The 13,669-nt window shown below is 39.7% G+C and overlaps 2 protein-coding genes across 2 annotated transcripts; one reads left to right on the forward strand and one right to left on the reverse strand.

The window, feature by feature from the left end:
- hspa8b (heat shock protein family A (Hsp70) member 8b) lies at window positions 1–6,953 on the forward strand. Its single transcript, XM_014979569.2, has 9 exons — window positions 1–173; window positions 1,745–1,954; window positions 2,062–2,267; window positions 2,638–2,790; window positions 3,751–4,306; window positions 4,378–4,580; window positions 4,664–4,862; window positions 4,970–5,202; window positions 6,510–6,953. Exons 2-9 carry the CDS (start codon window positions 1,750–1,752, stop codon window positions 6,666–6,668), a joined length of 1,914 nt encoding a protein of 637 aa, XP_014835055.1. The 5' UTR covers window positions 1–173; window positions 1,745–1,749; the 3' UTR covers window positions 6,669–6,953.
- Window positions 6,954–7,754: 801 nt separating this feature from the next.
- On the reverse strand, window positions 7,755–13,372 carry lim2.3 (lens intrinsic membrane protein 2.3). The gene is made up of 5 exons (XM_088011416.1): window positions 12,733–13,372; window positions 12,043–12,231; window positions 8,236–8,385; window positions 8,011–8,145; window positions 7,755–7,941 (listed from the first exon to the last, which is right to left on the reverse strand). Exons 2-5 carry the CDS (start codon window positions 12,215–12,217, stop codon window positions 7,880–7,882), a joined length of 522 nt encoding a protein of 173 aa, XP_087867542.1. The 5' UTR covers window positions 12,218–12,231; window positions 12,733–13,372; the 3' UTR covers window positions 7,755–7,879.
- Window positions 13,373–13,669: the final 297 nt, after the last annotated feature.

Raw genomic sequence — 13,669 nt, forward strand, 5'->3', positions numbered from 1 at the left:
GAGGCGCGGCCCCTGCAGCAGCAGCAAGCACACGCGCAGAGAAGCAGATCACCAAGACAACCGGAGAAATCACAACTGTCCTCATCCAGGTTTACTGAACGGAGAAGTTCATCAAGAGTATCGGTTACAACCGCTGTAATTCGAGAAGAACCAAGTCTGCTGATTCAACGAAGGTATTTAACGTTTTACTAGTCTTATTAATTTGTTTATTTATATAGTTTTTAAGTAGTGAGGAAGAACAAACAAACCGTGAAATAGTAGATTTTGAGGTTTTAACGTTCGAGCAACGTTTCAAACTAACGACTGTTTGATATGTTTTACAGTTTTACTGTTCCCCATTCTTACATTGCCATTTGTTGTGTTACAATGGTCCAACTATACTTTTTGGACATAATTAAAGTCACCCAGCAACATGTCAGAAATGATCATATTGCATTTTATCTGTACTTATTGTTATTCACATCGGTTAACTCAACAGTTTTTGGGCCCTTGAACTCCACTTCCATACGCTTTTCTTTAATATTCTTTAACGTCTTAAATTAAGGGGAAAGTTCCAGAAAGTTCCTAGCACTCTTTAAGGATACACCGCCCCAGCTCTCACTTAACCTGCTTCGGATAATTTGGGGTGCAAAAGCATGCAGATTTTTAAGGTAGCATTAGGCTACCCCTTGCTGTCAAACCGAATTATAACCTGGATAAGCTGGATCAACATCAGGTTTTAAATGGTAAAATCTTTGTATAAATGCTCTATTCCAGATTTTTGTCTGCTCAAGCAAACGAGATGCTCAATCTTTATATTTAAAGTTCTGAATCAAGTAATGATAATCAAATCCCTTTTAATTTGATTTATTTACCCAAAATTTTGATGCTAAGATGCTTAGGTTTTTGACTGAAATTTACTGAGGATTCAGATTTTCTAAGAAACATTAACTTGTATGAGAGCACCTTTATTTTTAATGCCTTAACAAATAATGCTCTTTCTTTACAGACAAGAAAACTCAAGCTGAACACAAGCAGCATGGCAACAGCAGAGCGACTGAAATAAATGGCACAGATACAGTTAATTTCATTGCAGCCTGGTGTAGAAAAAAATTGAGGTTGCAGCTCATTCATAGTCTGACATTTTATAATTCATGTTCCCATTTATAGCTAACTGTTTAGGGCTTTGCTACAATCTAGTCATTAGGTCTATTTTAGGTTCTGGAAGTCCCTTCATTAGGTTCTCTGTAAGTTAAATCAGCTTCTAATAAATCAGGAGCGAGACTACTCCACTCAACTCTTGAAACAGGTTGATATTTAACTTTATATGTGTTCAGTCTACGACCCAAACACTTAAAATATTCTTGGTTATTTGTAGTGATCATGTAGTGAAGTTACAGCTTGCTTTCCATTATATTATTATTCTTGGTGTTCTGGGTCTGACTTAAACCCATGAAGTCTGTAGAAAACCTTTTTTCTTTTGTCAGTTAGGATGTAGTGAACATTGTTCCTGGAAGAGATCCGTGTTGTCACAATAAAGTCCTGTTGTTAGGCCTCTGACTGACTAATGGCCTTTTAACAGGTGCTCTAGATTTTTCCCCTTCCCTCATGAATGATGTGCTCAGAGTCTGTTAATAGCTTTGTTGCTCCGTACACTTCATCACAACTCTTCACAGGGACTTAAAGAGATCCGGGGTCATCTGTGATATGCTGATTGGTGCTTTACTGTCTGTTTAATGATTAATAACTACTCTTCCTCTTTTAGAGACCATGTCCAAGGGACCAGCTGTAGGCATTGACCTGGGCACTACCTACTCTTGTGTAGGAGTGTTTCAGCACGGGAAAGTTGAGATCATTGCTAATGACCAGGGAAACCGGACCACGCCCAGTTATGTGGCCTTTACTGACACAGAGAGGCTGATTGGAGATGCAGCCAAGAACCAGGTGGCCCTCAATCCCAACAACACCGTTTTTGGTACGACTTTTGCTCGTTTTTAAAGAGAAAATAAAAAAGTATGAATAGTGACCTGATTAGGGAGATAGTAACAAAGCTCACTGACAGTTTCTCTGCTGTTTCCTCAGATGCAAAGCGGCTTATTGGGCGTCGTTTTGACGATAGCGTTGTCCAATCAGACATGAAACACTGGCCCTTCACCATTATCAATGATAGCTCGAGGCCCAAAGTGAAAGTGGAGTACAAAGGGGAGACGAAGACCTTCTACCCGGAGGAGATCTCCTCCATGGTGCTGCTGAAGATGAAGGAGATTGCTGAGGCATACCTTGGCAAGGTACACAAGTCTACTCAAACTTTTAGTTTGCCGCTGTGCAACTTTTGGCATATATTCATCATTTGCGAAGTGTTTGAGATGCATTTTGTATTGCAAAGGGAGGAACCTTGTATGTTTTGAGTCATAATGCTTCCTTAGTATCTCCAAGACAAAAATGATGCTGTAAAAACATAATGACAATATTCATCTTAAGAATTTTACCTGATAAAAATGTGTTTGTACACCTGTTTGAATTTATACAAACAGTTCAGTTTAAAACTTCAATAAAGAACAAATTGATTTACAAAATATCTCGTTAAAATATGAAAATATATTCTCTGCTTTTTTTTTTTGTTTTTTTTTTATTTTTGCTTTTGTTTTTTTGGTTCAGACTATAACAAATGCCGTGGTGACTGTACCTGCCTACTTCAATGACTCTCAGCGCCAGGCCACCAAAGATGCTGGGACCATTTCTGGGCTCAATGTTCTGCGTATCATTAACGAGCCAACAGCTGCTGCCATTGCTTACGGTTTGGACAAAAAGGTAAAAAGAAAAAAAAAACAATTCTAAGTACTTCTTTGCAATTCACAGACAAATTCTTCCTTTGACTTTTGAATTTTTTTTCCCCTTAAGGGATTTAGATATAATTGAAATTGTTGCTTTTGTAAACAGAAGAGGAAAATTGAGTCCCAATTATAGTCGTTCATCCTATGTTTTAAAGCTGCAGTAGGTAACTTTTATTAAAAAAAAAAAGGTTGTTATTACACATTTGCTAAAACTGTCACTATGTACTGACAGAATAATATGAGACAGATAATCTGTGAGAAAGATCAAGCTTTTCTGGCTCCCCCCAGTGGTCCTATTACCATCTGCAGAAATGCATTGCTCCTGATCAGCAGCAACCAGTCAGATTGAGTAGGAAAGGTCTAGGCACTGTCAATCATGCTCATGTGTGTGCTGCTCACACACGTCTCCCACACAGTGCATGTCAAGATTGCTGTGGCAATTGTGGAGAAACAACCTGACATTACAGGCGTCTGTATGTTATTTTTAGGACTTCATATTTTTGTGCCTTTGTGATGAAAAGCACTTTGAACTGCCTTGTTGCTGAAACGTGCTACACAAATAAACTTGATTGACTGATTAACATGACAGGAAAACTGTCCTAGGCTCCACCGTGTTGAAGGGGACGGTAAGGTGTGACGGTTAAAAATGCCAGGTTAACTCCACGGTTTTCTCAGGACTTCCTAGTTCAGCTTTAAAGCTCTCTGCTTAATTTTTTTAATTTCTCTTTCATTTTCATTTAATGCATCAAAACACTTTGATGCACCTTTCTGAGTTTAGTAAACGTCAAAAGTTTCAAACAGATGCTTTGATACATACATGGGGATGATCTTGTAATCCCCTTTTTTTTCCTGGATTCAAAACTACCAACAGTTTCAAAGGTTGATAAAGTGCTTCAGACATTAGAACAACAGATAAAAATGCCTCTTTTCATTTCAGGTCGGATGTGAGAAGAACGTCCTCATCTTCGACCTGGGCGGTGGCACTTTCGACGTCTCCATCCTGACCATTGAGGACGGCATCTTCGAGGTGAAGGCCACGGCGGGCGACACCCACCTGGGCGGTGAGGACTTCGACAACCGCATGGTGAACCATTTCATCTCCGAGTTCAAGCGCAAGTACAAGAAGGATATCAGCGACAACAAGAGGGCAGTGCGTCGCCTGCGCACGGCCTGCGAGCGGGCCAAGCGCACTCTGTCTTCCAGCACGCAGGCCAGCATCGAGATCGACTCCCTGTACGAGGGCATCGACTTCTACACGTCCATCACCAGGGCGCGCTTCGAGGAGCTGAATGCGGACCTGTTCCGCGGAACGCTGGAGCCCGTGGAGAAGTCTCTCCGAGACGCCAAGATGGACAAGGCTCAGATCCACGAGATCGTCTTGGTGGGAGGCTCGACCCGCATCCCAAAGATCCAGAAGCTCCTGCAGGACTTCTTTAATGGGAAGGAACTCAACAAGAGCATCAACCCTGACGAGGCGGTGGCGTATGGTGCAGGTATGCTCACTACACACCTTTTAAATGACGCCGTAATTTCAAGACGAAGACTCTAAATGTTTGTTTCGCAGCTGTCCAGGCGGCCATCTTGTGCGGAGACAAATCTGAGAATGTTCAGGACCTGCTTCTGTTGGACGTCACGCCCTTGTCTCTGGGCATCGAGACAGCAGGCGGAGTCATGACCGTGCTGATCAAGAGGAACACCACCATCCCCACCAAACAGACCCAGACCTTCACAACTTACTCTGACAACCAGCCCGGCGTGCTCATTCAGGCAAGGCAGCCGTCTATTTACGGTCGTCTTCCAAAAGATGAAATGAGTTCCAGTTGAGTTGACCTTAGCTGTCGTCTTCATAGGTGTTTGAGGGCGAAAGGGCCATGACCAAAGATAACAACCTCCTCGGGAAATTTGAGCTGACGGGAATACCGCCAGCTCCTCGCGGGGTCCCTCAGATAGAGGTGACGTTCGATATCGACGCTAACGGCATCATGAACGTCTCCGCCGTCGACAAGAGCACTGGGAAGGAGAACAAAATCACCATCACAAATGACAAAGGTAGCAAAACTCTTTTGAATTTATTGAAAAGCTAAACCCCGGCCGTCAGTTTTTATCGTAGCTTTTCATCATAACCCATTTTGCTTCTCCCTTCCTTGCTCTCCAAGGTCGCTTGAGCAAAGAGGATATTGAGCGCATGGTTCACGAAGCGGAGACGTACAGGGCCGAAGACGACTTGCAGCGAGAAAAGGTGGTGGCCAAGAACAGCCTGGAGTCCTACACCTTCAACATTAGGTCCACCATAGAGGACGAGAAGCTGAAGGACAAGATCAGCGAGTCGGACAAGAAGAAGATCCTGGACAAATGCAATGAGGTCATCAGCTGGCTCGACAAAAATCAGGTTCGAGTTTGAGAGAAGTAGTTTCAATAGTTTTGTAAGACATATAGATTGAAGAGGCATTAATTCTGCTTTCATTGTGAAATTAGCTACTTCTCACTCATTGATTGTATACAGGTCATAGCATTTCTGCATGCAGATTCCTGCAGGCTGGCACTGCTACTAGATGCTCTTGTATTTGCGGATCTCACATGACATTTTGAGACAGCTTTGAGTTGGGCTGCAGAGCTCATAAGTTCACAATCAATTAATCGCTGGACAAATTCAAATGAACACCATAATTTCCATTTGGACATGGATTGTTAGAGATGTTCCCCTTTTGTATTGCTGAAAAGCTGCCATTTTGAGAAACTCTGTAAACATTCAACACCCATTACAAAGTAGGTAGCTTGCACTACCTGCCACTTTTACCTGTTTTCCCTGTCTAAGCTGAATGATTATTGAGTTAAGTGTTCTTCAGAAATGACTTTTTTTTTTATCTTTGAATGGATATTCTTGGAGTAATATGTCATTATTATTGTTAAAGTAGTTGAAAATGGTCTCAACATGGTAATAGAATATCTGGGGCAATTTATCGTCCATTAAAATTTGTTATTGTAACAGCCTTAAGTGTTCAACTAAATTTATGTCTGCTAATAAGAGGCATAAAGCTGCAGTGGGACTCTGTTTACTGGATCAATATCCAATTGGCCAACTGATCACCGTGAAAAACCATTTTCTGGTCACAGCCCCACTGGAATATTTCTCCACCCTACTTTCAAGTCTATTTTTAATCAATATTGATTAAAAATAGAAGGTTTATTCTCTTCCGGTTCCTTGCTGCAAAACAACCCGACGCAGATCCTCCGTGTTCTCAGACTGGTTCTCATCCCTCCGTATATGTCAATATGTTTTTCTGCTGGTGATTATACCTATTGTCGTGTTGTAAAAAAAAAAAATCAATCCAAATATGGTTCCCATTTTCTGTTATTCAATAATCTAAAACAGCAAAGATGGAGTTTGTTGGTCATTATCTCTGTCTGTCGACATAGCAACGTCCATGTGGTAACGGGCCAGCTGTGCACACAAATTAATAAATTGTTTAGAGTGGGTGAAAATGATTCTCTGCAGTTTTGTACATGCATCTGTTGAATTTTATGTTGCATTTTTCCCACAGTAGAAAGAAAAACCCAAATTATTTTAGGAAAAGGTTTAATTTAAGAATTACTGAATTGAAAATATCCTGGCACTTCTCAGCTTTATTTTTACCCAGAAAATGGTAGAAAATTATATTTAACATTGTTTGTTTGTTTCTTTGTTGTTTTTTTTAGACTGCAGAGAAAGAGGAGTTTGAGCACCAGCAGAAGGAGCTTGAGAAGTTGTGCAACCCGATTATGACCAAGCTGTACCAGAGTGAAGGACAGATGCCAGGAGCTGGTGCGACCCGAACAGGAGGGGGCTCAGGCCCCACCATAGAGGAGGTCGACTAAGCTGCACTGCAGCCTCAACAGATGTTCTTTCTTTATGTTCAATGTCACAGATGGCCTTATTCATATTTCAAATGCATGTTCTGAAGAGTAAACAAATAATTACTGTCCACTGGACATTGTTTTTTTGTGTTTTTTTTTTAACTCTCTGTGAGTTTCTAAGTTAAAATGGTTAATGTTTATATTGCCATATCAATGTATTTCTGTTGCTTACTTTTGAGATGGAGTTGTATATGTTGCATAGTTCTTCACCAAAAGAAGAATAAATAAATAATAAATAACTTTGGACTCAGTTTACTTCTTGCAAGTCTTCTGATCTCTTTAAAATGTCCAACTTTCTAGTATTTCAATAACTATAAGTGGAAATTCTGTGATGTAACTTTAAACGTTGGTCTATTATGTTTCCTTTGAAACAAGTTAAAAGGAACAAAAACAACCAAGAGTTTACACTCGCTATTTCTACAAATCAAAATGGCTCCATATTTTGATGTTACCGCGATAGTGCTAAGAGGTGCTAATTTCAAAGACGCTAAATCATTATGACTCAACTGTAAAAAGGCTCGATGAGTTTCAACAGTTAAGTAGAAACTGCACTAAAAAAATGCATCTTTATAGTGCAATTCAGAGTAGATCTTAACCACTGTACAGTCATTGGTGTTCAATGGCAGTTACAAACATTTAACTGTTATTTTTCATGATAATCAAATGAAATATTCACCAAAATATTCAACCCAAAGGAAGCATATGTAGCGCAAATGAAAGTGGTTCCAAGGTGAATCCTGGAGGAACACCACCAGTTGGAGAATTTGTAGAGGAAAATGGTTCCCCCAGTTTAATAGACAAAGATTGTCCATACAAATGGAAGGAAAGCACTAAAAATCTCTATAAAATTAAACAAAATTAAAATAAATGGCAGTTTTAATAGTCATGTATAATCAGTGAATCATATTGATTTGATTAGACACCAATAGTTGAGAAATTAGCCCTGCAATTCATTTTCCATACTGGTCCTGAGATCCTTCAGCCACGATCCAGATGAAAAGGAATGAAATTATCAGTACAGACATTTAAAAAATGAGACAAACTGAACACTTTTTTCTCCTTTATTTTTGCTTATCGTTGAACGTGACAAGTTACGGGAAGTTGTTTGGAAGATTCACATCAACTCTGGTTCTTTTCAGCCATGTGGTATCGCTTACAGATTCTGAAGCGCTTCAGCGCGAGTTGGAGTTCCTTGGGCATTCGTGCATCCGGTAGGCACACATGTAGAAGATACCTAGAAAGAACGCTCGATTAAAACGAGTGAAATATATCCATGCGTGTACAAAAATGTTAAGGTTTGCACCTGAGAAAAAGGTGAGCACCACCGCCACCCAGCCCATAATGTAGGACCAGGAGAATCGCCAGCTGCCATAGCGTTTCCCGTAGTAGTTGACCGTCACTCCCGTGTAGACGGCCATGGCCAGCAGCACGAAGAAGCCTGTGTGACGGATATTCAGCAGTTACCACCTTCAGTTCGGCACAAACAGAGAGAAACAGAGCATCGTGTGGTTATTAGCGAATAACTTACAGGAGATGAAGAAGAGGATCCCGGCTGCAAACGTCTTGTCAAACCCGTCGAAGGAAGAGTAGTGGATGAAGGCCATGATGCCGATCACGATGCCGATGAAACAAGCCAGCAGGGAGAGGATCATGAAGGCCCGAGTGGCGTCCCAGTACGCTGTGGGATGAGAGAGATGTTTCTGGAGAAAGCGGACAGAGTTTCGTGTTCTCGGCTACATGACAGGAAAGCTTTACGTGCTTCTCGGGGTCAAAAGGTCACCGTGGGGAAAGAGGAAGCGGCCACGAGAATGATCCGAGGCGCGCAGTGGTGCAGGTGAAAAACATTTACTTAGTCAAAGTAAAACGGGCTAATAGCAAAAGCTTAGTTTTCTTAAGTCTTAGGTCACAGGTATCAAACTCCAGTCCTGGAGGGCCACTGCTCAACTGCACCACACCTGAATAGAATAATTAGGTTGTTAGCAAGGCTCTAGGAGAACAAGAAGGAGATAATTAAGTCATTTTATTCCAGTGTTTTGTACCTGTGGTACATCTAAAAACTGCAGGACAGCGGCCCTGAGGACTGGAGTTTGACACCGCTGTCTTAGGTCATTCTATCTGCTACATCACCTTGAACTGAATGTTCTATCTTTATTGTTCTTTGTAACACTGAAATTTTATCTCACAATGTAATCCATGATGACCTGTGAGCTGCTGATCTGTGGAGGGTTCTGTATTCACTGTGCTCTTTGTGTTTGTTTTTCAATTGACTTATTATTTGAAAATCTATTTTTTGTGTGTGTCTTTATTGTTTTCAAAGTTGTTTTTTCCCCTTAATGAACTTTGTTTCACAATGTGATGATTGTAGGTACAGAAAACTTTGGCAGAAAACTTTTTTTTCAGTCTTTTGATGTCATTATTAGGGCTGAAGCGATTAATCATGAACAATCGATTGCTGAAACAATCGTCAACTAATTAAGTAATCAATTAATCATTGACTGGCGTGTACAGACTCAAAAATAGGCCATTTGCAGAAAGAACAACACAGTCAGACCAAAAATTAGGCCAAAACTGTATAAAAAAAACATATGCATTTTGCGCTTAAGATAAAAATAAAATGAAAAAAACACCTTTGTAAACATGTTCTACACAGAACTCCTGAAGTGTCATAGAATATAGTTTTAGCTTCACCTGGTTCAAGTTCTATAAAAAAAATAAAAAATCCCTTAAGTATCTTTTGCTATGTAATTATTAATCTGTTAATCCAAAAAATAGTCGAATAATCTACAAATGAATCAGCGTGCACAAACTAAAGGACTGCTATATTATTGAATTTCAGCCAAAAAAGTTCATTTTTTTATTTAAAAATGTTTGTTTTGTTTTTTTACAGTAACTGAATTTTTAAAAATATTTTCAATGCATTACAAATATTGTATTAAAAACGTGGTAAAATAAAAATAAAAAAATCAGCAAAATGTGCCAACTCTTAGAATCTGATTAATCGATCAGCTGTCCGAATGATCATCTGACTCAGGCACGTGCAGGGGGGAGGGAGCTGGGGGTGCTTGAGCACCTGCCCCTTTAGCTCCTTGCCCCTAAGTGCCCTTTTTGTACAACATAATAAACCCTTGTTACCTTTGACCTTTTGCCCGTGACGCTCGACGCAAAATTGCCTCTCGCGCAGTGAGAGCTGAACGTAGCGAACGTTCTAGATTACAGAACGATCTAGATTAATTCACCAATTTTTTTTTAATTGGTGAATTAAAAAAAAAAACGTTTTTGGTGGATAAAGTGGAGTAGACTTGCTGCTTGTCAGATGACGGAAAACGTTGAACGTATCGTTTCTGCTTCAGCACGGAGTAGCGGTTTAAGCAGAGAGGTAATGAAATACAGCAGACACTGACAGGCCTCTGCGTCTGCCTTTCTCTGAAAAACTACTGAGCGGGAGGAGACAGCCAGGTGAGGAAAATCTGTTCTTATCTATCGATTCAGTATTTTTATCATGCAGACATTAGGCTGTTGTTGTTGTGCTGTTAGCTAGCTGCTAGCTAATGACTTTGCTAGCAAAGCTAGATAACAAAAAGCTTCTTCCCTGTATCGTTAATGATATCAGTCATTCCTCAGTATCGCTTATGCAATAGGGGCACATCGCCTGTCCAAAACCGATCATCTCCATAATGGATAAATGTCCGATCTTCTAATTTCCTTTGCTGCTTAATGTACATTGTATTTATTCTAGTGTTAGGTAAATGTATCTTGAAGGAGAATAGCACTTAAATAATAGTCCAACAAGGATATTCGTTTAGAATTAAAAATAACTCACCTTGAATTACCATATAATGTATGTAATAAAAGTGTGTCATTAATGAAGGGGAAAAAACTCAATCCAGACTTTAAGTAAGTTTAGGGTCTGGTTCACAGAGTATAAAGTTAAAAAAAAATTTCTCCCAGTTATTCAATGAAAAACAAAACCTAACCTCAATTAAATAAAAAAATTGTAATCAAAACGTTTGGAATTGTAATGATTTATTTTTTTTAACAAAACGTTTTGTTTAAAAGACTTATTTTTAAATTAAATGACTCATTCATAAACTTAAAAAGTTATTTGCAAAACAAACTTTTATTTGCACACATCAGAAATCTTTTGTTGCGATTTTGGGCCCTGCCCACGACGTCATGTGAGAATCACAAGCAAAACTTTGAGTCACAAAACAAAAACTTAGAATAGCAAGAAAAGATTTATGACAAGCGCAAATAAGTTTGTTTTGTAAATAATTTTTTCACTTCATGAGACAAAAATGTGTGATTTTAATTAAAAAAAAAAGTTTTTTAAGCAAAACTCAGTAGGCTTTTCTCATGTTGACATGCATTAACAATTAAATATTAGCTTTTTTTTCTTCTTCTTCTTTTTTCTGCAGTTCCACATTAAAGTTTGATGCAGCTCTGCTTACCTGAATGGACCATCTTCATCTCCACTGCAAGTGTAGCAAACTTGCAGCTCTTTGTTTTATAGGTTACAGTCCACTAAATGGTTGCATTGTGCCCTTGTTTATATTTTTAATAGTGTAATTCTGTAAAGACAAAATATGTCTGGTGGTGTAGCTCTGATTTACATATCTTGCTAAATTGCAGGTTTGATTATTGCAATACTTTCCTACAACAAAATAGACCTGCAGAAAGAAATTACTAATAAAATAGCAAAGTTGTATGCTCTATATAGATATTTTCCTTAGCTTTGATTGCATATCTCACAATTTAGTAATTTATCATTGTTTATTAAACTCTGAAAGCTGTGGCTTAGTTAATATTATGTCCTAGAATGTGGTTAGATGTGCCTTTTTTTTGAGCACCTGCCCCTTTAGTGGTCTCTGCACGGCCCTGATCTGACTAATCTATTACTGAGATAATAGTTTGTTACAGTCCTAATCATTATTGTTTTTGATTTTATATTTACAGATTTTTCTTTTTTCTAACATTTTTTCCTATTTTTATCTCACAATGTAATCATTCAGAGTTTCCTGTTTTATGGACTGTAGCTTCAATGCTGCATCTACTTACTTATTGTTTTACAGTACGCCATCCTGTATCACAATAAGCTTATGGACATGTGGATGACTGTCGGTTCTATCGGTTCAACAAGGTAGAGTAGCAATCAGAAGAAGCTTGGTCCACCGATTTTACATCTTTCTGAAACAAAGAGACTTCAAAAGTTTTTCCATCTGATCCATGACGCGGCTTGGCCTTTCACTGTTCACTGGAACGCAAACAAACCTGATGCAACACACAGTCAGACACTAAAACACACAACGAACCCCAGCCAGCGTGGAGCGAGTCTCACCGATGCTGTCAGTGTGCGTCATGCACTTCCCAGGCACACAGTACCGCCACAGGCCCTGGTGCATGTAGTTACTGGAGTGGCGGTACTGCATCCAGTAGTCGGTTGCTGTAGAAACGATGAGGAGTATGTTCCCGACTCCGGCACAGAACAACCCGCCTCCCATGAAGCTGTACATCCTGCTAAAATATACTGAGAGGGAGAAGAAGAGGAAAGGGCAGGTCAGGGCTTGAAACGGATCAAGACGGCGCTGCTTCACCAATTACCGTGAGCCTTCGGCGCGACAACTCAGAAATATGGAAGAAACTGGGAGAAGATGCATGAGGGAACTTGGGGGGGGGGAATAATTCCAGAAGTATCAGCCCTTACTCCACATGAAGAAGCAGGCCGGTTTGATCTAATACCTCGTTGACCTTTGACACCGTCAGAGTGATGTTAAACATGTTTGACTCTGAATAAATCAGGAGGCTTTCCAGGAATACCAAACAGGAGGCAAAATGAGCCAAAGAATATTCTTGCTTGCTTAGATTCAGTGGAGCATCCATAAAAACATGACATCTTCTTGGAATATTTTATGCAAAGTGGACCTTTCCAGTATTTTATCCCAAAAAAAAAAAATCACAATTCAATTCAAAACGTACATTAGAAAATAACTTTCAAAAATGCAGATTTGGAAAGGACTCGACTGCATACCCTTGCGTTTTGTTCTTTTCCTCGGGAAATAGTTGAGGGAATCCAATATTCCAGGTTGTCACAGCACAAAGCAGCCCGGGATGGCAGGAAAGTTTTGTTTGTGTGCAGGAAACCGAGCGAACAAACGGATCGGCGGGACAATGGGGCGCTGCGGAGCCGCAACCAATCACAGCGGATGAGTTCTGTGTTTAAGGGGGAATCTGCTGAAAATACAAAACTCCCAAAGCGCCCCAGTTAATACTGATGACGGGGGGCTTTTCTTTCAAACCCCACCGAGTAAACCCGTGACCTGCAACAGGCCCAGGCCGGTGCAAAGACAAAACCCGTAGTAATACAGCAGAGTTCAGTCGTTTTTTTTTTTTAATATGTTTTCAAATCCCTTCTTGGTAATTATTTGTCTGCGCCAGACCAGCCGGTCCAGATTATTATTAATTGAAACTGCGCAATTTGCATAAATTCCAATCCATAATTTCTTCCCTCGGACATTAAGGTTTAAATGGTGAATACATTAGAGGAAGTGCACTCGCCGTGCTGTTCCTGTTCATTTCTCCGCGACTCTTAATGAAAACTGAAAGACAAATTGCTGCTATCTTTGATTTATTATGCGTTAAGTGCTGTATTTTCGAGAAGCCGCCTTTTAATTGCCACTCAGCCGTCCCGGAGAAATGAAATGCGTTTAATTGCAGATGAAAAATTGCTCAGACATTTATATATATATATATCTATATATATATAGATATAGATATATAAAAAAAGAAACGTGTATGACCAACATTGAATGCGAATGACTTGGCGGAACAGTGTGGTGAGTAAAACGAAGGGACGGTGATTCAGGGCTTTTTGTTCAGATTTATTATTATTGTAGAATTTTAAAAAATATATATATTATTTTATTAGTTTTTCCAAAGCATCTGCATTATCACACTGTTGCACAAAT

This window comes from Poecilia mexicana, unplaced genomic scaffold, assembly GCF_051168715.1.
Source record: "Poecilia mexicana isolate PSO_F unplaced genomic scaffold, ASM5116871v1 scaffold_13, whole genome shotgun sequence".
NCBI classification, from domain to species: Eukaryota; Metazoa; Chordata; class Actinopteri; order Cyprinodontiformes; family Poeciliidae; genus Poecilia; species Poecilia mexicana.

What these genes read in the sequence shown, in the direction of transcription:
- hspa8b (XM_014979569.2), top strand. Translation starts at nt 1,750, where the DNA reads ATGTCCAAGGGACCAGCTGTAGGCATTGACCTGGGCACTACCTACTCT. An exon ending in TCCCAACAACACCGTTTTTG is followed by an intron (nt 1,955 to 2,061) that starts GTACGACTTTTG and finishes CTGTTTCCTCAG; the next exon opens with ATGCAAAGCGGCTTATTGGG. An exon ending in CTGAGGCATACCTTGGCAAG is followed by an intron (nt 2,268 to 2,637) that starts GTACACAAGTCT and finishes TTTTTGGTTCAG; the next exon opens with ACTATAACAAATGCCGTGGT.
- lim2.3 (XM_088011416.1), bottom strand. Translation starts at nt 12,217, where the DNA reads ATGTACAGCTTCATGGGAGGCGGGTTGTTCTGTGCCGGAGTCGGGAAC. An exon ending in GACGCACACTGACAGCATCG is followed by an intron (nt 8,386 to 12,042) that starts GTGAGACTCGCT and finishes CTCATCCCACAG; the next exon opens with CGTACTGGGACGCCACTCGG. An exon ending in GATCCTCTTCTTCATCTCCT is followed by an intron (nt 8,146 to 8,235) that starts GTAAGTTATTCG and finishes TCCGTCACACAG; the next exon opens with GCTTCTTCGTGCTGCTGGCC.